At 37.8% G+C, this 21,587-nt stretch overlaps 1 protein-coding gene and 1 long non-coding RNA gene across 4 annotated transcripts; one reads left to right on the top strand and one right to left on the bottom strand.

Moving 5' to 3' along the window:
* Positions 1–275: 275 nt before the first annotated feature.
* tmprss4a (transmembrane serine protease 4a) lies at positions 276–13,673 on the bottom strand. 3 transcript variants are annotated; one of them, XM_053320816.1, is made up of 13 exons: positions 13,408–13,673; positions 6,345–6,396; positions 5,955–6,098; positions 5,642–5,794; positions 5,404–5,530; positions 5,152–5,271; positions 3,756–3,799; positions 3,441–3,603; positions 3,176–3,342; positions 2,733–2,828; positions 2,485–2,627; positions 2,097–2,249; positions 276–1,628 (listed from the first exon to the last, which is right to left on the bottom strand). In XM_053320816.1, exons 3-13 carry the CDS (start codon positions 6,064–6,066, stop codon positions 1,617–1,619), a joined length of 1,290 nt encoding a protein of 429 aa, XP_053176791.1. In that variant the 5' UTR covers positions 6,067–6,098; positions 6,345–6,396; positions 13,408–13,673; the 3' UTR covers positions 276–1,616. The 3 variants fall into 3 exon arrangements, with proteins under 3 accessions (XP_053176791.1, XP_053176789.1, XP_053176790.1); XM_053320814.1 differs by lacking the exon at positions 276–1,628 and having other exon boundaries at positions 1,990–2,249; XM_053320815.1 differs by lacking the exon at positions 276–1,628 and having other exon boundaries at positions 1,990–2,249; positions 3,176–3,339.
* A 3,596-nt stretch (positions 13,674–17,269) lies between these two features.
* On the top strand, positions 17,270–19,497 carry LOC128360903 (uncharacterized). Its single transcript, XR_008321526.1, has 4 exons — positions 17,270–17,365; positions 18,202–18,327; positions 19,329–19,356; positions 19,472–19,497. It is a non-coding gene; the product is annotated as an uncharacterized LOC128360903 (long non-coding RNA).
* The last annotated feature ends 2,090 nt before the right edge of the window (positions 19,498–21,587 follow it).

The raw sequence follows: 21,587 nt of genomic DNA, 5'->3' as shown, positions 1-21,587 counted from the left end.
AATGTTGAGTATGAAATTTGAGCTGATAATGGTAATTTAAATCATCTTTTGTCCACAACAGATAAAATGATTTACTCAACCCCCATTGTTCCTTTTGTTAACTTTGGGTCAGAGGGTGTGTGCTTGGGAAGACAAAGACATTGAATGGAACAAAAAATATCCAGTTTCCAACGCATGTGCACTGGCATAGTATATCAAGTTAATTGTGTGACACTTTTACTGTTGTCTGGTAAACCTTCTGTAGTACTTTTTAACAAAAAAGTTCTGAAGTCAAGTTAATGAACAACACCTTTATTATATTTACAACATTTTTACAGAAATTTAAAACATTAAGAAAATGTCAAAAAATACCATATATACAGACACGTTATCAGCCCCCTGACAAACCTTAACAGAAATACTATTTATATCCAGCTATTATAATATCATGCAATATATTACAGGGTTAGCTACTTTCTTAAATCACAAAGTGCCAAATTGTATTTATTTGTTTTGTGACGGATATTCTTTGCCATAAATTAAACTATTAAATGAAAAGTGAAGAAATAATGATAGCACTGCCTGAATGCACACATTCTACAAACTAACTATTAAATTTCAAGCGATGGCAAGTTTTCTTAAGGCACGCTGAATTCCTGATTGGATATCTCAGTCTAAAGGCACCGTGAACACATAAAGGGTGATTAGAGTTTCAGTGCATTATAAGACAAACTACTTGAATTATCGGCATATACAGTAAAGTCAAGTAATTCTCACTCTCCACGTAAAGTGCTCATAGAACTCATTCTGTTGTAGGACATAAGCACATCATCTGTGCTGTGAAAAAGGTGCATTTACCCTTGAATTAGGACATATTTCAGATCAACTGAATCAGCACCAAGCTGCAACATCTGGACAGTATTAGTGATATTAACCTGAGGCTTCACGAGTACTCCTGTTGGCATTAATATAGCGCAGCTTTGTTGCCTTTCTTTGCATAGCAGTTTTCCTTATGAAACCTCATATTATGTATTGCACACCTACAGTATATATTATAGCACATAGTAAGATCCACCTTCTTCACCGATCCACAGTTTATTAAACTTATAATCAGAGTGCCTTGGACAGTTTCTCGACTGCCAACCAATACCACTGAGTCGGTGGAACAGTCATTCTTTTGTATTCCAATTAAAAACAGTTTGTATGGTTGTTTCTATGTCCTTGTGTCAGCACCAGTGATCAAATATCTGTAAAATTAGTAGTTTTAAACAATGTCACAACTCAAGGCAATAATGTCTGTTTAGAGTTTTAGTTTGAAAATAGCAGCTTTCTGCCATGAAGATCCCAAACTGCCAAATGACAGATAACAACATAAATATACTTTTCCCCTGAGATAAGAACTTGAAATGGCACAAGCAACACCTGACATAAGTTTGAATGAAATGTGTGTTTGTGTACATATGTAGTGTTTATGGCTGTGTTTAACAGTTCATCTATGTTGTTGCAGATGCATCTTCATCTTCAAAAAAATAACAAACAAACAAAAACAACCCAAAAAGATTCATTTTAGCTTCACAGTCTCTGCAAGGTAGTATGGATTGGAGTCTAGTGTTGGCTGGTCATTGTGATGGAGGACATCAGGAGTTTTTCTGCATGGATGAAAGTAAAAAAATCAGCGATGCATAGTTGTTGTCATTGTGTCATTGAATTAATTGTATTTTGCCAAAACACTAAAAGCAGTAACTGTACAATGCAGGTATTGTTAACTTGTAATTTTTCTTTTGCCTAAGTAGAACTAAAGCCCTCAAGTAGAAATCATTTTGTTGTGATGTCATTTCCTCTCAAAACCCATGCTATACTGTAGTTCTCAGTCAGTATTGTTAACTTAAGCTCTACTTATTAGCTTTTACTGGAGCCTCCCCAGCAGATGAAGTTTGCACTGTTCATCAAACTGCGGTTCAGCTGACCCAACTCAATCAGCTGGAAACTATGGAAAAAACGCCAGTAGGTGGATGTTGATTCTTTTGTCAAACCACTGCAACCTTAACTGTTTTTTTAGATCAATTTGACCTTCCCCTCATCAGACACAGTAATCAGATCATTCTCTTCAACTCTACCTCAATGACCGTATTAATCCAGTTGAGCATCTCTTCCACTTTGCAGTAGACGCCCGGCCTTCTCTCCCTAGCACAGCCGACGCCCCAGCTCACTACTCCAACCAGATTCCAACGAGACGAGGTGGAGTGTACCAACGGACCCCCGCTGTCCCCCTGAGGTCAAAACAGCACAATTTATCATACCCAAACCACTTTCAAGAAAAGAATATTAATATTGGATAAATTTACTAATGATAGCTAATACAAAAAGCCTGAAGTAGTACCATTAGCAATGGATTCAAATGAAGAAGTCCAGTTGAAAAATGTATTCAAATATTAAGTATTTGTTTGTTTCTTTTGTAGTTTTAATGTAAATTTTATACTGTAGATTTGATCAGTGGTTCATTACCTGGCAGGCATCCACTTTGCCCTCCAGGAAACCAGCACAGATCATCCTTGGGGTTATGGCACTACCATAAACTGTGGGGCTGGAACATTTTGCCTGATCTATCAGAGGGATATGGGCCTTCTGAAGTGAAGGGGAAACCGTTCCTAAAAGGAAAGCAGATATGCAGCATTTGAGTGATTGTGGCAACCTCAAAGACAAGGAGATATGCGTTTTCATGTTCACAAGGTGGTGTGTTTGTTTGTGTTTACCTTCTTCCCTTAGATATCCCCAGCCAGTCACAACCAATGAAGAGCCAGCGGCAAGGCCGAGGGCTTTTGGAGGTAAACAAACGGGCTTTTGGCTCTCTACAAGATAAGGACAGTGCATTCATTATGAAAATTCAGTCTTATAATTCTTAAAAAGTTTTTATTTTTATGATAGTTTTGACTGTTTAAAGCCACAGGTGAAAATTATTAAGTGATTACACAGGCTGACCTATGGTTTGCTGTTTAATTATTTTTTTTACCACTAGAGGGCAGCAGAGTAAAGCCTGTATGATTACAATATCCATGACTTTGGTGAAACTGTTGATTCCTCAAGGTCATTTTACTGACTGTTAGACATTTTTAGAAAATAGGTAATGAAGTCACCATGTTTAGTGTTGGTGTGAATCTGTGACTGTGTTTTACTGAGTAATGAATTAAACTCTAACCTCCCACTTTGATGGGGCTACTGAGTCTCATCAGTGCTATGTCATAGTCATTTCGTCCTGGATCATAGTCACCATTTACTATGACCCTGTCCACATAGGAGCCTCCCAGCGAGGCCATGTAGGTCCGGCCTGACACAACTCTCCACCTAGTCAACTCCTTTTTACTACTGCAAGACCCATGAAGAGAAGAGGAAGCATGAGTATGATTATTAATATCAACCACAAAGAAAATTCAGTGTAAATGGTACATGGAAATTATGCTCACCCAATGAAGCAGTGGGCGGCAGTGACTATCCAGCGTGGTGACACCAGCGAGCCTCCACATGTATGTTGGCCACCCTGCTGTAGGCTGACCTGCCATGGCCAGTCCGCAATGAAAGCATCTGTACCCCCAACAATACGGTCCTGGGATCCCACCTGTCCACAGTCTGACAAAAAAAATGAAAAAAACAAAATTTTCCTTCAAACATGGGCTTGTCACACAACCATGTCATCTTCCACCTACCACTAATGAGCCGCAGTTTGACTTGTGAAAAGCATGTAAACAATGTGCGAGGTATTTTCAAAAGATAAAACCCACCTGAACAAGTCAAAGACACCACAGATCTGGATTTGCATGCACTGCTATTGGAGAAAAAGAGACATATATCAAATATTTTTTGTTACAGTAGTTGCTATGAGAAAACCGTAGATGTCCAAACAAAGAGTCAACTGAAAAAATAGGCACATGTCAAATGTTTACCTAAACCTGACCTAACCTCAACACCCTGATGAACTTTTTCTCTGTTTCTGTTCTGCTTTGTCAGTTTTGTTCACTTTCATGGGGAATAAAACATAAAGGGAACAAAAACTGTGGAATTTTATTTTTCTTTTAGGAACAGAAACTGTGAGAACAGACCCTGTCTCATCTGTACAAGAGGCATATGAGGGGGAAGCCAGCAGAACAAAAGTTAAAGGCTGAAAGAGAAAGAAGGAAGATTTAACCAACAAACATACATTTGAAATGTCGAAATAGAAAAGGAATGTAGAGGGGGAAGAAGAGAGACGTGTATGCAGAGATTCAACAGGTGCCTCCTCATATATTCAAAATTAGATAGTTTTAGAAACTGACACATTTTTTAAATTAGGCATTACATTATAGTAGGTTATGTGAACAAAAGTCGCTTGTATATTTTTATGTGGCTTTAAAGCAGGAGTGTGGGACTTTTCCGTATAAATCAACATCCGTTACATTCAAATTCTAATAATGCTGATTAATCATGTCACCACCGGATAAATCTCTCTGTATTTCACAGCATACTGGAGTTTTAAAATGCTGGTATACCCATAGTGATGCTTTTATATCAACAATGATTGGATGGCCAGACCTGAAGAGTGCCCACACGGGACCTCCAATGGTTGAGCTGGATAACTTCTGGTTTATCCTTCTGCTAACTTGAAGGATAAAATAAGTTAATTGTAAGGCTCTTCTACATTTTCCAAATGTTATTGGACCAAATGGATCAAATTAGTGGTTTTGCTGGGGTTGTATTGCTCAAAACAGTCTATCCACTGTTTTACAACTGCAACAGTAGTGACGAGGACTGGCTTATACACAGAGTTGCATCCAGGTAACTGTTCACTCTTACTGCCAGAAGGGGGAGACACTGCAGGTTTAAATCTGCCTTTTACACACAGTTCTCTCTGGTTAACCTAGGTTCCTTCTCACTAGAAAGCAGCACCTTGGAGCAGTGGAGCTTGCAAATTGTGGTTTGAGGTATTAATAACCCACATCAGCTCACACCATGAAAACAGTTGCACATGAATAATTATTTAAATTACTTAGAGCTTCACACTTTTAGCTTCAGTAGTTTTAACTGTAACTTACAAGTAATTAGCATTAGTTTTAAGTTGTTGTCCTTTGCATTATTAATTCTTGTTTTTGTCAAAACAAATTTGCAGCATTGAAATGCTTCCTAATGTGTTGCCTTTCTTACCGGTCAATGGTAGCTTTATGTATGGGTGTAGTTGTAGTAGCAGGCCTGACAGCTGTGAATGGTCCTTTTTTCATGGCAGATATTAGAGTGTCGACTGGGACGCTGCTGCTTTGAGGGTTACTGTTAAGACATGAAATGGGGAAATGTTTCAGGTCATTTATCTCACACTGGCAAAACACATTTTACAGTCCTGTTGTTAAGTTGGCAACATAATCTATGTGATGGACTCATCCCTTGATGGCATAAACTCACTTTGTGTATCCTAGCTGTTTACATGCTGTCTGTGTGTGCTGCTCAGTCCAGTCGTCAGTACACACACTCCGCCATCCTGAGCCGGGACTGTACACCTGTAGGACACTCTTGCCTGACATGAGACGCACTGAAGGGGGGAATTGTGATGAGGGAAAGAAAGTCATTGAAGTCAAGTTTTGTTTTTGTGTGTGTGGTAACACAGACAAAGTGAGATTTGGTGACTCAGGTGTTTGTTTACCTGGGAATGTAGTGTTGACCGTAAAGCTTGACACACAAGTAATTTCATCTTCTCCCCCAGTACAGTCATCCTTTCCATCACAGGCTTTGTCTATTGGGATGAACTTTACTGAACGCTTGCAGAAGAAGTATTTGCTGTCAATGAGCTGCTTAACTGGAAGATGAAGGAGTGACAGTTTGAAAGAGACGGGCAGAGCACAGTCATATTAGGATAACATTTTGCTTGAATGATCTGATATGCAGTGAATGAAACTGAATCCTAATACAAATTTTACACGTCTTCTTGGAAGAAAACTGCTTGAATTGTGACTCACTAAAGTATCCTGCTGTCACCAGTATGCCTAACAGCACAATAACTGTTAGGACAGTAAGCAACACTTTCTTCCTCTTAGACGCCTTGTCTTTCTGAGTCTTTGGAGCCGTCATGGGCCTTCTGTGGCGGCCTGGCTGTGGAACCACTAGAAAGAAGGGAGGAAAAAAAGATCATACATTGATAAAAGAAGTAAAAGGAAAGAAAGATGAGAGAATAGAAATCGCAAAACAGGAAGAGAGAAAAAAGATGGTGGTTTGGGAGTAGAGAAGTCAAGATGGAAAGAGAAGTGTGCACTAAATGGGCTAAAAGTTCTCGGTACTGTTGTTCACTACATTTTCACATTTTTGAGTATTAATTCCATCAGCAATATTGTCAGCAAAACACAGCTTACCAGTCCGTCTAGGATTCAATGGTCTGGTGCTTTCCTCCGGCAGCTGGGCGATCTGAGGAAACAATCACAAAGGTGTCAACACAGGTGTCAAAACAACAATGAAAATATACAGGAAACGTATGTGTGTGTGTGTGTCTCGCTGAAGTGTAGCTATGTGACTGTGGTAATTTTGTGTGTATGTTTCCATACGTGTGTAGTTATCTGAGCTTATGTGATTTCTCTGTTTAGGTGATACGTTGTTTAAATATACTGTATATTAGAATAAGTGGCATCTTTAGGTCCAAAATGCTACATAACCTACAACACTTGAACCATGTGTAAAACAGATGTCTAATACAATGCATATCCAAGGGTGGAGCCACAAAGGATTATCAATTGTGTACATATGGAACATAGTGTGCGGATTTAAGTTGTCATATTACATATATGTGCCTTCCTGGATATGTCTATCCCTCTGCGTGCTGCGGGCAGTTCCCATATGCTGTTGTCACTATCTCTTATCCCTGTCCCTGCCATGAAAGTGATAGACTCTGAATGTACAGTAGAGTGGGGTGTATTGTGGCTGGGTCTACTGGGACCCATTCTCCCATTTAAGCGCAATTGCTATTGTGGAGATAGTACATACTGTGATGTTACGGGGTGGTATAGTGAGAGGGGTGACCGCCCTTTATTGACAGGAGCCAGACTAAAGCTGCTTACGTATCCCAGAGCAAGATATAATGTGTCATAGTTGCATAATTGCACAGTTCAGTCAGTTCAGTTGTATTGTGTATGCAGTCGAAAAAATTACAGACTGTGTGTCACTGAGTGACAGCAGTTTTTTTCCGAACAAGCAGTTGAGATCTCCTAAAGCAGTGGTTCCCAACTTTTTTTGTTTTGATCCCTTCAAAGGTAGAAGTGTACGCAGGTTGTGCATATTTGTGAGCAGTTCGTGTGATTCTCCAGATTCTTTTCATTTGAAAAATTGGAGGCCTGAAGAGTTTGTATTAAAAAAAAGTTTATATTAGACACACACATCCAGAGTAAGCAGGTGCTGGACCAAAGAACAAATGTATAAAAGTAAGACAAAAGTCAGCACACTGCAATGCCCAATGCAGGTAGATTTAATAGGAAGTGACATTTTGAGCTCAATGCCCTTTTTCAGGCCTGAAGAGATGACAATATGTCATACATAATGAGAAAAATGTAACAAGATGACAGAAAAGTCTGAAAACTAGCAGAAATATGTCTTTTGTTAATCATCTTGCAGTCTGTCAGATTTAGAGGTTCCTATGGTTGCCTAACCATATGATGACTAGGCTTCTTCCCAGAAGATAGTCTAGCCTGGCACAGACTATAACTGATTTGTGTATAAGTAAACATTTTCAAATTCATTATGAGGAAGTTACACTGCTGTTAACGAGTAAAGTGGTAACCCTAGCAGTGCACTGGGCTTTTCATTGTCTAGATCAAGGCTTGTATTTACCATTTACTAATGACTATCTGAGCGCAAACACCTGGTAAATACAGTGTTGTCACATGGTATGTCCTGACTTTCCAGTCTCCAATCAAGTTAGATGAAGAACAATACTGTGCTCATTTTGGTTCAACAAAGATTAAGCTACTGCAAGCAGCTGGTTAGCTCAGGTTAGCACAAAGTCTGGAAACCTGAGTACAAGTTTTTGTATGGATTAAGGACCGTGACAAGGTTTATGCTTTTAAACCCAGGCTTTCCAAAAATCCCGTCGGGTGTGTGTAGCCAATAGCAACAGTGCAATTTCATTCTTTTGCATCCTGGTAGGCTCTTCTGTTTTTTTGTCAGTGTGCAGGCAATCTCTTTAAGTAGGGACTTGTGTGATGGATTAAACTAACAAGATATAAGACATTACTTATTGTGTTAGTATACAGATTTTTGTAACCTTTGGACGTAGCCAGGCTGCTTGTATTTTTCATATTGTTGAACAATTCCTTGAAAAAGAATCTTTGTGGAGATTATTACTTACTATTACTAAAACAATAAATTCATGACTCATATTCTTGTTTTTCCACTAAAAAGACTAAACAAAAAGAATATTGCAGTTTCTAGAAATACAATATTCTTTAAAAAACAAAACAAAACAATAAATTATGAATTAACAGTATGTTAACACTTGATTTATTTCATCACATTTTAAAATGCTGAACTTACTCAAATGTAAACCTGTTTCTTTGTGCACAAACAGAGGTCATCAGTGGCCTGTTTGGAGGATTTCAGCAGATGGCACAGTGTTTAGATAAAGACTGACAGTCTGAACGACGTCTACCTGCTGTTCTTCCTTTGTCTCTTACTCACTGCTTTTCATTCACTGAACTATACACATGTTTACAGTATATGCACTAGACGATACAGATATAAATAGTGCAGAGTTTTTTTGACTAAACATGAAATTGCCAGAATCATAACTGCATATATAAAACAGCCAATTGGGAACACAGATATGCACTGTTCTCTAATTTCACTTCTGCTTTACTGTGCTAGATAAATTCCCCTTCACTTGCATGTTTCTGTACAAGCAGGTCAACTCTACTGTACATGCTCAAATCAACTTTGAAGTGAGAGAGATATGAAAGTTAATTTGCCGATGCAGCTGTTTCATGTCTACAGTTAGCTCTTGTAAGTCATTTCAAACACAAGGATGAACTACAATTTGTACTCTCCGTAAAGAGAGAGGAGAAAACGATGTTGGGCAGGTTCTTTTTTGTTTGGAAGGCAGCTCTCTTTATCCTGCTGTCAATCAGCTGACACTGTTTTGCTGAGAGACTTTTTAACCGTCTACTGCGTGCGTCAGACAGCTTGTTCTTCATTTTATATGTTGTGTCATCAAATCTCTCATATATATTTATATATTGAACACAGAGTGATCAGCACCTGAGAGTTGATTGATTTAATGAGTTTATAGCCATATACTATTCCCTTTATGTAACAGGATGTAATTGACTCTAAGGCACCCTATCTTCACCCAATTCCTTTTTTTTTTTAATTGAAGGGTTATTCTAATTATAACATATTTATTGTACGTCAAATACAGCATTTTATTCTCTCATGCTATACAGCATAGGGAGTGAAGGAAAGCCTCATATGAGTTAGATAAGTTGGAGAGGAATAAAGGCAGTATGAATGACACAGCACAGAAAAAGTGGGAGGTCCAAGCAACCTGGGAAGCCAGATAGATGGCTAAGAAAAATCATGTTGCCGAGAGTGTACAAAAGCATACCTGAAAATACAGGTTCTGTGTTGTCATAACAAGACAACAAGGTGACACCACTGGAAAAACATCACTGGTGCTGTGACTAATACAATTTATTTCATGATTCAGACCAAAAACAAACAAGTAACCAGTTAGCCAGCTGTGACCATTTCATGACAGTTAACCCAGTTTTAGTGGGAACAGGTCCAGTGAAAAAAGCATAACTAGGTCAGTTGGAGACTGCCTCAACAAATAAAAGCTTTGACATGGTAAACCTTTTGTTCAGGCGAGTTGTTCCCCTTGCTGCTTCTCAGCTTTGTTGGGTTATGTTACTCTTAACTGAAACGTTCACAAAAGGCCTTTTGATAAACTACTCATGACATGTTGGATGAAATTTAATCAAAGGCAGATATCTAGACCACTGTAGTCTGCACAAAGTTAGATATTTAGAGACACAAACAAGCAGATAGTATTCATTTATATGGACAGAAGTGCCCACTTCAATTAGTTTTGAGTTACTCTGGGCTGCGCTCAAACAGGAGCAGGTGTACACATTTGCGCTCATTCATATGAAATAACTTATAATAACTAATGACTTTATATGCTGACCAAATGCAACAACAAAATCATATATTTTGACCTACAGGTAACAGAAGCTGCCACACACCTTTACAAAGATTCTACGTGTGAAGAAGAACGTGCTAAAACACATCAACAGACTGCTGTAAGATGTAATTGCTGATGGCATTTCCAACATGCAAAACAGCTGTGTGTACATTACAGAAGCTGGTTGTGCAAAAGGAAGTGAACTCAGACTAACTAGTTTGCTGAGATGTTTTTTTTTTTTTTTTACCATAATGTGAACAAACTGGTCACTTGGAAAATACAGTAATGCTTCTCTTCAGATGCCTCCTCCAACGCAAACCACCATTGATTCCACTTCCACTTCCAGTTTCACTCACCCACATGATGCAGTTGTTCCTCTCAGTAAGGCCCAGATACTCCTCATCAGAAGTGGAGCACAGAGCAAAACGTAGCCCTCCCTCCCTGGAGGTGGAACTCTCCAAAAACTCACTGTGCCCTGTAAGTCCCTCGTTCTATTCCTCGCAGCTTCCTACTCCACTGGCTTCAACTGCACAACCTGGTTTGATTTTGTTTCTCTCTCCCCCTTTTCCTCTCTCCCTCCCTCACCTTTCCTTTCTACGGCAGTGTAACTGAATCCGGCTTGAAGAAGACTGCTAGTGTGTAGAGTTGTCTTCCAACATTTGGCAGATTCAGAGGGACCAAGCCCTGCTAACAAAACAAAACAAAACAAATTCTAGGTAACCTGACACTTCAACCCTCCTCTCTCTCTCTATCTCTCTCTCTCTCTCTCTCTCTCTCTCTCTCTCTCTCTCTCCACCTTTGCTTACCTGTGTAACTTCCTCAGTTTTGTCCCTCCTCCCACATGTCCTCCCACCTCCAACTTTTAAAACCCCCCTGGGCATAAGCACACTATTGCTTTTTTGTCCTTCACTTCTTAGACTCTTTGCTACCCAAATTTTACCCAGACATACACCCACACAGCCATGAAAACAAATGCAAAAATGTAGACGTGACAAAGTACACACACACACCCACAAACACACGCATACAAAAGTGACAAGAAGTGGTATGGTTTGTGTGTGTGCGGTAATCTGCTTGGAGGCTGACATGTTTTCTCATGCACGGTTTGGAGTGTAATAAGAAGTCAGTATCAGTCAGGAATTCCTGTCTGACATCAGATTGTGACTCATGGTCTGCCACGTTTCGTGGAATGATCATAACAAGAATGTGACAGCTGAAGGTGTGCAACATATACTGAAAATTCCTATTTGAATACTCAAATTATATGGAAAATTAAAAGTTAATTCAAAATAGAATTACACAGGTGTGCAGACCAATTTCTTTGTGTTCAAACACAGCTTGTCAAAACTGTTGGTGGACCTACTGTAAATCTGTGATGTCAATGGCTCTGATGGATTGTGGCCAGAAGTGCAACATACATGTAGGTATCATCCCACAGAGACCAATACAGCTGCACATTACAGTCCTATATGTGAGTCAAGTGTTAAATTACTCCTTAAGTATGCGTTCAATGACCACTCTGGTGACTACTGTAGGTCAGTGCTTTTAGATATAAAACTACTGCCGATGTTTTGGGACACTGACCACAGACAAGTGAGTGTGATAAAAGGACTGATAAGGCTGGCTGAAGAAAAAAGACCCATTGTTATAAACAGCAGCTGATTGTGTTGCTTGACCTGGACTATTAAATGCAATGAACCTTAACGCTCACTCCCAACCACTTCGAAAACTTGGTTAATGGGCTCAGAAATGGTCTCAGACTATAAAGTAGATGGATACGTTAATGTAGGTAGATCTCTGGACATTTTCAGAACAAAGAAGCTTTCAACCAATAGCTTCTGTTAAACTTGCTGTAATCCAGATTGCCATAAAGTTGAAAAGACATTTAGAGGCTACACCCTGTTTTGTGTGTTGCAGTATATTGTGTGTAGCTGACAGAACTTAATTTAAGTCACATTACAAAGAGGAGGCAATATGTTCATGTAGATGCCAGTTTCTATAGTGATGGGTTACAAAATGTATAATGTGTATGATATATGCATATAGATTAATCACTTAATTACTAATTCAGCTCACTTCCCACAAAGATTACTACATGTGCAGTCGCAGTGTTTATCCTGTCTGATAGTCTGACATGGTTGAACAATGCCTGACAAGATGTTTGCATATGCTATGAAAGAGAAGATGAGAGCAGTTAAAAGATCCCATGAATCTATTGTCATTTGACTCTAAGCTTTTATTGTTCTGCTGAGTCAAACTGCTTCATGTTTCTAGTAATCAGCCATCACAGTATGACGGCCAAACTCACAGTCTGCATCAGAGCCATGAAATGCATTTATTTGTTATTCTTCATGTTGCTGCTAAGATGTGGGTGTTTTCTTCTTCTTTTTTTTTTTTTTTTTTTTGGTGCATGCAGAGTTCAAATACAACCAAACCCACTGTTGACTTCCTGAGCAACACAAACAGTCCTCCAAATGGGTTACATATTAACAGATGAATGCAGGCCAATTGCATTGATTTTTGTATTAACAATGCAATGTAGACTGTGTTACCTACTAAAACAGTTAGAGCCATTTTCAAACATTTATTGTATTTATTTTCTTATAAACATCTTTGCAAAATGTAACTAGTTTATCTATTGCTGACTAAAGGAAACAAAACAGCAACAGCTTTAAATGCTGTGCTAACTACTGGGAAACCAAGATTTGTTATGTCACATTGGAGCATTTTTAATTCTTTTTAATATCTTTTTGAGTCATATAAAAGTAAATTTTTTAACAAAATAAACAACATGAAAATGGAAAACAGCTCACGTGCTATCAGGATACAAATCAGGTATCAGGTGTTAAATTTGGTTTCATTTAATCAGTTTAATCTGTAATGTTGTTTAATCTATCGCAATTTAACAACTAAAACTTTCTTTGTTTCTTTCATTGTGCTCCAGAACTTTGGAGGGCCTCAATCATACCATAAAATACAATTAAGGACTCAAAGGGCACCTATAAAAAATCATGTATTCTTATCAGACATGCTGATAAGAAACATTTCCTTAAGTTGAGTGGAAACTTGATTAAAGATGGACTAAAGTCCTTTTATGATTCAAAGAAACCTATCCCTTATATAAAAATCATCTATGACTTGCAACACTTATCAAGGTGCCATGACAGTAAGGAAGTAATAATAAAAAAAAAAACAGATCATGAGTACACACATGCAGACATGATTTTTTATACCACTGTACTCTTCCTCACCTGACATGTAGCGACGAGTCCGTTGCAAAGAACATCTGAGGGTTGGTGAGTCAGTTAGTGGAGAAAAGTGAACGGTGCCTTAAAATTCTGTTTCTTTCTCTGAAGAGTTTCTCAGCCGTCCTTTATCCGCTCAACAGGTGACAACTCTCAAAAGTTCCTTCACCTCACCTCTCTGCCCTCCACTTCAATGTGTGTGTCTCTCTCTCTCCCTCTCTCTCTTTCACAGACACGTTACCTCATACTACCATCAAAGTCACCCTACCATTCCAGACACCTGTCTTTGTCCACACAGGTGTGCATTTTGTGAAACCTGACTCCTCTGCTGGAGAAACGGTATAGGGAGGTACTGCAAGGTTGCAGCATTAATGATAAAAAGTAAATGATTAACACTTTCACATTTCACGTTCCCTGGACTCTAACGATTGCATGCCTACACAGCCACATATGGTGCAGGTTTTCATACAAATCAGTTTGGTTTTTGAGAATGGAAACTTGGAAAATTATTGAAAGTGACGCACAAAAGTGAAGTACAAAAGAAAGAAGAAGGGGAAAAAAAGATACATCTGGTCTGTATAAGAGACATTCAAGCTACACCAAAAGTTATAACAAGGTTTTTGATCCAAAATCATATGTTTACTATGTTTAATTCCAAAAATTCAGTGATCCTGGTCTGGTTGTTCTCCTGTGGGGACAAAAACCTTTGTTAATAGTGTTATTGTGTCGGATGCTATCCACTGCATTTGACTGTTACTATATAAAAGAATGGATTTACAGTAAGAGGAAGTGCTTTTACTGTTTGCTGAGAAATGTAACAATATACTTATTATGCAACGTCAGTAAACTACATGTAGCCCCTGCATCCAATGCCATCCCATGACAGTGATACAGTAGATGAGATCATCATAGGTAAAGGGCTTTGTATTATTGCTGTCAGGAAGATTGGTGATACTTGTCTGTGTGATGTGACGGTAATATGAAATTCAAATGCCAAAAAGATTTCCTGAAAATGTTTTTCTCTATTTACCACTCAGAGGGTGCACACATACAGACATATATTTAAGGTCAAACAAGTTAAACAAGGTATTATAGTATGAAATTATATAAGTTGACCCACTATTTATAATTTATGTAGTTCATAATTTCAGTTTTTATTGAGATAGCTTATATATCTTTTAATGTTTTATCTGCATAATGATGACATTATTATTGCTAAATAGCGTTGTTATATTGCATATCATAATGTTTACTTTTGCCAAGTCTAAACATACAGTCTCAAAGGCAAAATCTAAATTCAAACGATTATGTGGAAAAATTGTGTCATGCATAGAACCAAATTTGGATTACATATAAGTGTAGCCCATTTGAACCAAACATGACTGCCAAAACTAAACATTTTCATTGCAGAACAGGCAGATCACAGTTTGTTACTGACAAACATTTTTTTCCCTTTTCCATTCTGCTACTGTCGATCTTTGCCTCACAGATTGCCAGGGCCAAACAATTAACAACTTCTATTTCTATATATCCTAATTTCTTCATCTTCCATTACTCACTCTTTCTTACTCAGCTTCTCCAATTCATGATGAAAAGCAATGACGCTGTAGTGTACGCATTCACACGCAGGACACACACATTTAAAAAAAATATAGTGCACTATATAGTAAACAAGGAGGGATTTCAGGCAACGCTAATGACAATGTTAACGCTGATGTTTAGCAGCTTAATATTCAATATGTTAGCATGCCAACATTAGCTAATTAGCACTAAACACAAAGTAGAGCTTTATTTGGCCATATACTATACAAAAACCTTTGTTAATAGTGTTATTGTGTCAGACGCTATCCACTGCATTTGACTGATAATATATAAAATAATGGATTTACAGTAAGAGGAAGTGTTTTTACTGTCTGCTGAGAAATGTAACAATATGCTTATTATGCAACTTATTATGCAATCACCAAAAAATCCATCTGGTAAATTCTGACACCATGGATATATGTGCTAAATTTTTACTACAATCCATCCAATAGTGGTCAAGACACTAAATACAAAAATACCATAAATGTAACCCTGCTGGTGGTACTATGCAAGTATTAGAATCACTATAGTCAGTAGGCTTCATCCTCTAGGAATCATGACTGTATAAGTTGTACAGTTGTAGTATTTCATTCTGAACCAAAGCGGTGGACCGACAGATGTTGCCATCTCCAAAAATGGCCAACTGACCTAGCTAATTTTCCAGATATAATAGAGAGATAATAGAGGACTGAGGAAATAAGAATGTTTGAATCTAGTAATTGACAAAAGGCCCCAATTCCTCTGCACTCATTTGTTAAGTGTAGACAAGGGAGGAAAAAAACAGTATTGGATTAACAGTACATTTATGAATGAATAAATACATAAAGGAATATGACGAATGGAAGAGGGAATTTGAGTTCAGTTGTAATCAATCAGTGTAAGATAAGATGCAGTTACTCACCCACATCATGGGATAAGGTAAATGTGAGCAAATGGAATAAACTATGTAGGTATATACACATGTTCTGAATAATTTTCTGCTGTTGGACTTGTGATGTCAAAGTGTAAATCACCCACGTAAGTTAAATAACAGGAAACTCTCCACCACTAAGAACTGATAACATCTCAAAGATAAGCGGTGACACTTTTGTTTGCTTTGAGCTTCGATGCATCTTACTAGTAAACCAACTCATTAAGTGTTAGGGTTACTATGATTAAGCACCATGTCTATTTCTACTCTTGTGTATGTTTTCTTTTCTTAAAGAGTACAAGGCCGTTATATATTAGACCAACTACAATTTGAATACACTAATTACATGTCACTCCAACAATCATAACAATCTATGAAAGAAGTATAAAGTGAATCACAAAACAATCATGTAGAGAATAACATGAGTTATATAAAACTGAATGCAAGGGTTTATTCAATCCTGGAATCATAGCAGTATATAAATAATCGTATTTACAGTAAGTACATGACAACAGTACTTCCCCACTCTATATTCTATAATATAGCGAGAGTTAGTTTCAAGAACTGTATGAAGAGGCGTTGGTGAGGAAAACCCAGCAACCCTATATATATAACAGCACGATGACAAAGCATTGCTTAAAGTAGAAAGTGTTAATGTGTAAAATGTATTAAATACCACATTTATGAGTCAAAAACATTTCCCTTCAGTAAGATGTTTCAGCACTTTTTCAAAACCCAATTTAGATTAGGTTTCATCAAGTGTTTGCACCATTATTTTCAATGATAATGTAGAAGTGTAATACCATAGTCATCCAACAGGGGTCATCATAAACCACTTGAATCAGGTGTTAATACCTGGCTGTCTGGTAAAGATTTGTTATTCAAAAGAGAGAGAGAGAGAGAGAGAGAGAGAGAGAGAGAGAGAGAGAGAGAGAGAGAGAGAGAGAGAGAGAGAAGAAAGGCTGCAAGATGCTGGGTGATGGGAGTATGAGGGACAAGAGGAGTGCATTTCATGTTGAGTTTCTCTTTGTGTTTCCTGTTAATTTGTGTGATACAGTCACACAAAGCATGAAATGTTGTTTTTTGACTAGCACAGTATCAAAGCACTTCAGAGTGAATCGAAATGTATGGCCTGCAAAAAGCATACCTGTCCATCATGTGAGAACGATGGCTCGTCAGATCTACTTTGTTCCAACTTTAGCTACTGAAAGGAAGGTAGGAGACAGGTAAGGCAGGTTTAAAAGAATGTCTGGTATGGGGACATGGATAAGCAGATGTAGGCAAAGAACAAAGACGAGGGAGTATTCTGTTTTGGTTATCCACAGCCAAGACAAATCAAGACTTTACTGATTTATTGTAAAGTCAAGGAAGTAAGTGACAGAGTTCAACACCAAACGGACAGGGAGGAAAGGAGAAGACGGACAAGATATAACATCTGTCATCCTGGCTTGTCAGCAATGGGGAATGGTGGTAAGAGTCAGCTGAGACACTTAATTTCATTTCTCTTTGCAGTGTTTGTGACGCATGCAACTTACAAACACTTCTTCTGTCTGTGATTGAAACTCAACTTTCTTGCTACACGAATTGTAATTTTACAACATTGATTGCTGACAAATGTTAAACTAATGTTTTTCTTTCTGGATCTATTATCTCTTCATGTTTTGTTTGGATCCTGATTGTACATTTGACAATCCCTGAGATCTGCTGGTTTCTTTGAACTGAAAATTACATGCAGCTTTGGCTGGTAACTTTTAAAATATTAAATTATTTTGAATCCACAAGGCCAGTATATTGGATTGTCATTACTGTATATGATACATTATACAACATAATTTAGTTGCTGCTTGGAAAGTGCGAAACTGTGAATAAAGCTTAAAAAGTGCAGTAGTATAGAGTTGTTTTGGTTCTGCTGCCGATGCTTGTGCAGTTAAAAAATGCATAAGCATAGAAAATGTTCAGGTTATGTGCCAGCTGTATTTTTGTCTCTTAAACTTTCTCTGCACTTGTCACTCTAATACCTCTCCAAAGACTGCTAATGAAGCCAAGGAGATTGATTCTCCAATCTAATTCCATCAGAGTGAATATTCACTCATAATGAACAGACATATTGATATTGATCCAATTAGGCTCAGTCAGCCAGACAGACTATTTCAGTTGCTAATCATTTAAGTCCAGCTCTGAAATATACAAACATTACCTTTTTGTCATTTAATCAACTTGTTTGTTGCTCTTCAAATGTTAGTAAGGCAATCAGTGATAATGTGTATATCTATGGCTATGATATAATTACCTCACTGCATTTACAGGGAGCAGGGTAAACTCTACGGCAGTTGGGATCGCAGTGGGTTTTGGCATTCTGGCGATCCTCTTCACCATTGGCATTGTGCAGTTCTGCTGCAAGTACAAATGCAAAAAGTGCTGCAAGAAAAAGGGTGGGTGGAAATTTAATGTGTCAGTTCAACAGCCCATCTACCCCCTTAACACTTAACACTCACACATTGAAAAAAAAAATCCTTCTATCTTATCTCTGGAGGTATTGAATCAGAGGTGGTTTATCTGCTCAGGTTTTGAGATGTGTATCTTTGTTGTTACCACATTACAGTACATGTGGAGAGATTTGTGTTAAACACAGTATTGAAGAAATTACATTGAAAAAGTCCAATAGCAACATCTGACTGACCTGGGTACAAGGTATAATCTGACAAAAGGTTACCTTTAAAAACTCTTGGCAGTGATTTCTCAGATGCAGAGTAAATGGACACCAAATGAGTGTGTTTATGAAGACGGCTGAGGCACACATCTCAAAGACGGAGCTATTTGTAAGGCTGAGATTGGGGTGAATTGACTTTTTAAAGGGGAAATCAAATACTTTTTTCTGTTATTTTCATAGCATTATGAATTCTCATTTCTGTTAAATTTGGTCAAAGGTGAACTAAAAACGTGTGATGAACGTATGTGAAAATGCTCCCCGAGAGTCAAAAGCCAAGGCCTCAGCCTGCTCTGAACACTTTGCTTGCAAAGTTACCTCTACTTACTCTTTTTGATAACAAAAGATTGTCATTGGTCATGCACTCTCATATTTCTGATAGGATTTAAGTACAGAAGTATTTGAGAAGTCTACATTTTGAGTAAAGAACATTAAAATATGTGAAAACCTACTACTGTTTGTTTACATAGCCTCTGGTGCTGGTTGTGTCTTGGAGCTAACCAATCAGAACAGAGAAGGCTCCTCAGGGAAGGGGGCCTCAAAGAGACAGAAACTAAAATAGCTTGAACTAATGGGCTGCATAGAGAAACCCTAACCTTAACCCTTAAAAATACTTGAAGATGCTTATACTGGAAAACATCACCCAGCATTAAGATTATAACATGATGAATCTGCCATGCTCTTGTCATATAAACATTGATGTTATTTTTGTCTCCTTTTCTGTAGAGCCGTCAATGAAAGACAAAGTGCTTACGTAAGTTGATATTTCTTCACATGCTTTTAAAATGCAAAACTTTATTTCCTCATATACCATTGCTACATGGTCATAAGGGAAATATCAGTTTGTTTATCTCTCTCTTTATTTACAGCAAAGTTGGCTTAAAGAAGACTCCACCGCCGTTTTCCATCAGCAGCGTTTTAAAATGACATCCAACTTTGTGGCAGTTGCTTTTTGTGACCACCGTAATGGAAAGCACACCTCGTCTGACACCCTCCTACACTGCACCCATCTTGATTTCAGCCTGTATGTCATCTGTCCCTGTTTGTCTATTGCTGCTATAATCATGGATGGAGCTTTTTAAAATTTTGTTGTATTGACCTCAATGCAATGACAATAAAGACAATGCAATGCAATTCAATTCAATTCAATTCAATTCAATTCAATTCAATTCAATTCAATTCAGTTCAATTCAATTCAATTCAATTCAATTCAAGTGATACTGATGTGTTAACCTGAATATCAAGGTTGAAAGTTCCATATTATCTTTGGGTTACTTGACTTTTATGTGTGATATCTTGCTTTCGGACCACTACCTCCTAACCAACTTTGTTTTTATATGTGTCTTAAAAACAATGCAAGCCATGCAAACCACTTAAAAAACGAAAATTCTCACTTAGAGGAAATGCATACTACTGTGCATGCAGAATAGGTATTTGTATGTAAGTTGAATGTAATTTAAAAAAATTGAATTAAAATGAAATGAAATAATATACATATACATAGAAATTGGACAGTTGTTTATCTGTTTTGTTATTCGTCATGAGAACAGGTTGTCTTGCTGTGGCTTTTCGTGGTGTACAGATGAATAAGCACACACAGATACACACCGCACAGAGAAACTAAGAGCACAAATTGTACAGCTGGTGAGAAAAAAGTTTTTTAGGCGGAGGCAAAATATGAACAGCTAAACCACAGAAACGAGGCAGATCAGTTTTCTTGTAAGCTGGGGGTGACTTCCCTCTAAGGTCACATATCTACTACCTTTTTGATACTTTCTATGATTGGTGAAACTTATCTCATAGGTTTTCCTTTAATGAAACCTTTCTTTGTATCTGATGTTTTTTCTGATATGAACTGCCTACAGGGTGAATAAAGTTCAAGTTCAAGTTTCATTCTTAGTCAAAAACAAGGGAGTTTTTTCACAACTGGAGCTGAAATAATTTCAGATGACTTCAGGCTGGTACCATATTTCAGAGGACAGAAAAAGAAATGGCAGATGATCATGGTGTTGTAATGTTTGCAATTCTTTTTGTAATTACATTTGAGATCAAAGTTTGACTTTTTATGCTGCTGAAATTTGAAAGTTTGACTCGGTTGACATGATAACACAAATTCAAGCTTGTCAGTCAAAAGCAAGAAACTTTACTGGATAAAACACTGTCTGTAAGTGTTGATTACCCACTCCAACCTTTTTTAATCCAGGAGAAATTACATTTGTCAACACATTGACTAGCCCTGTCTGACATAGATTTTCATATTAGAAATTTGATATGAATCCATTTTCAGTTTTTAACTGCAGCTGTGCTGATTTGCACACTTCTTAACATGTCATATGACTCAGCCTGCAAGAACACGTGCTGAGCTGCCAACAGTCACTGATCATTGGATATGTATGAATTATATCACTGTGCCACAGACTGAAATGAGGTACAGTGTAAAGCCCAGTGTTCCCTTGTAGACCAACATAGTCTCGATAAAGATAAAATATGTTTCGCTGTTGGCCTCATCCATAGCAGTACATCGCTTAGCTTCTGTTAGATTCCTGTTTACCTCTCTAAAACCAGACCCAAACCTACTGCAGTTAATCAGTTAAACACTGACTATGGATGACCAAAGTCTTATATCATATTCCTCTGTGCTGTAAACCTCCATTGTTGTCCAAAAACGATTAAAAACACAACAGTGAGCCATATCCTTGCATTGGGCAACATGTTCCTTCATCCTGAAAATGACTATCACGTTAGTTTGTTAGTTTATATTTACAGATCTTTGGCGAGCTTGTTGTGCTACATATCACAACCACTTGACTTTGTTTTGAATTTCTTTTGGACATTTACAACATAACATAAAGTCAAGAGGTTGTGACATGTAGCTCAACAAGCTAGCGAAGCTCTGTACATGGAGCCCGATTCCCACATATGAGCAGTGACGTCTTCCTGAGGCTCCTGACAAAATACGGTCACTATTATTATCTTTTCAGCTGT

This window comes from Scomber japonicus, chromosome 6, assembly GCF_027409825.1.
Source record: "Scomber japonicus isolate fScoJap1 chromosome 6, fScoJap1.pri, whole genome shotgun sequence".
In the NCBI taxonomy this organism is placed as follows: Eukaryota; Metazoa; Chordata; class Actinopteri; order Scombriformes; family Scombridae; genus Scomber; species Scomber japonicus.
The sequence above is the reverse complement of the archived record's forward strand: the minus strand, read 5'-3'. Positions and strand labels throughout refer to the sequence as shown.

Excerpts from the sequence above, each read along its gene's own strand:
- tmprss4a (XM_053320814.1), bottom strand. The coding sequence starts at position 6,066 with ATGACGGCTCCAAAGACTCAGAAAGACAAGGCGTCTAAGAGGAAGAAA. Across the intron at positions 2,829-3,175 it reads TAGCCCCATCAAAGTGGGAG|AGAGCCAAAAGCCCGTTTGT; the intron begins GTTAGAGTTTAA and ends CTTATCTTGTAG. Across the intron at positions 2,628-2,732 it reads GGGATATCTAAGGGAAGAAG|GAACGGTTTCCCCTTCACTT; the intron begins GTAAACACAAAC and ends CTTTCCTTTTAG.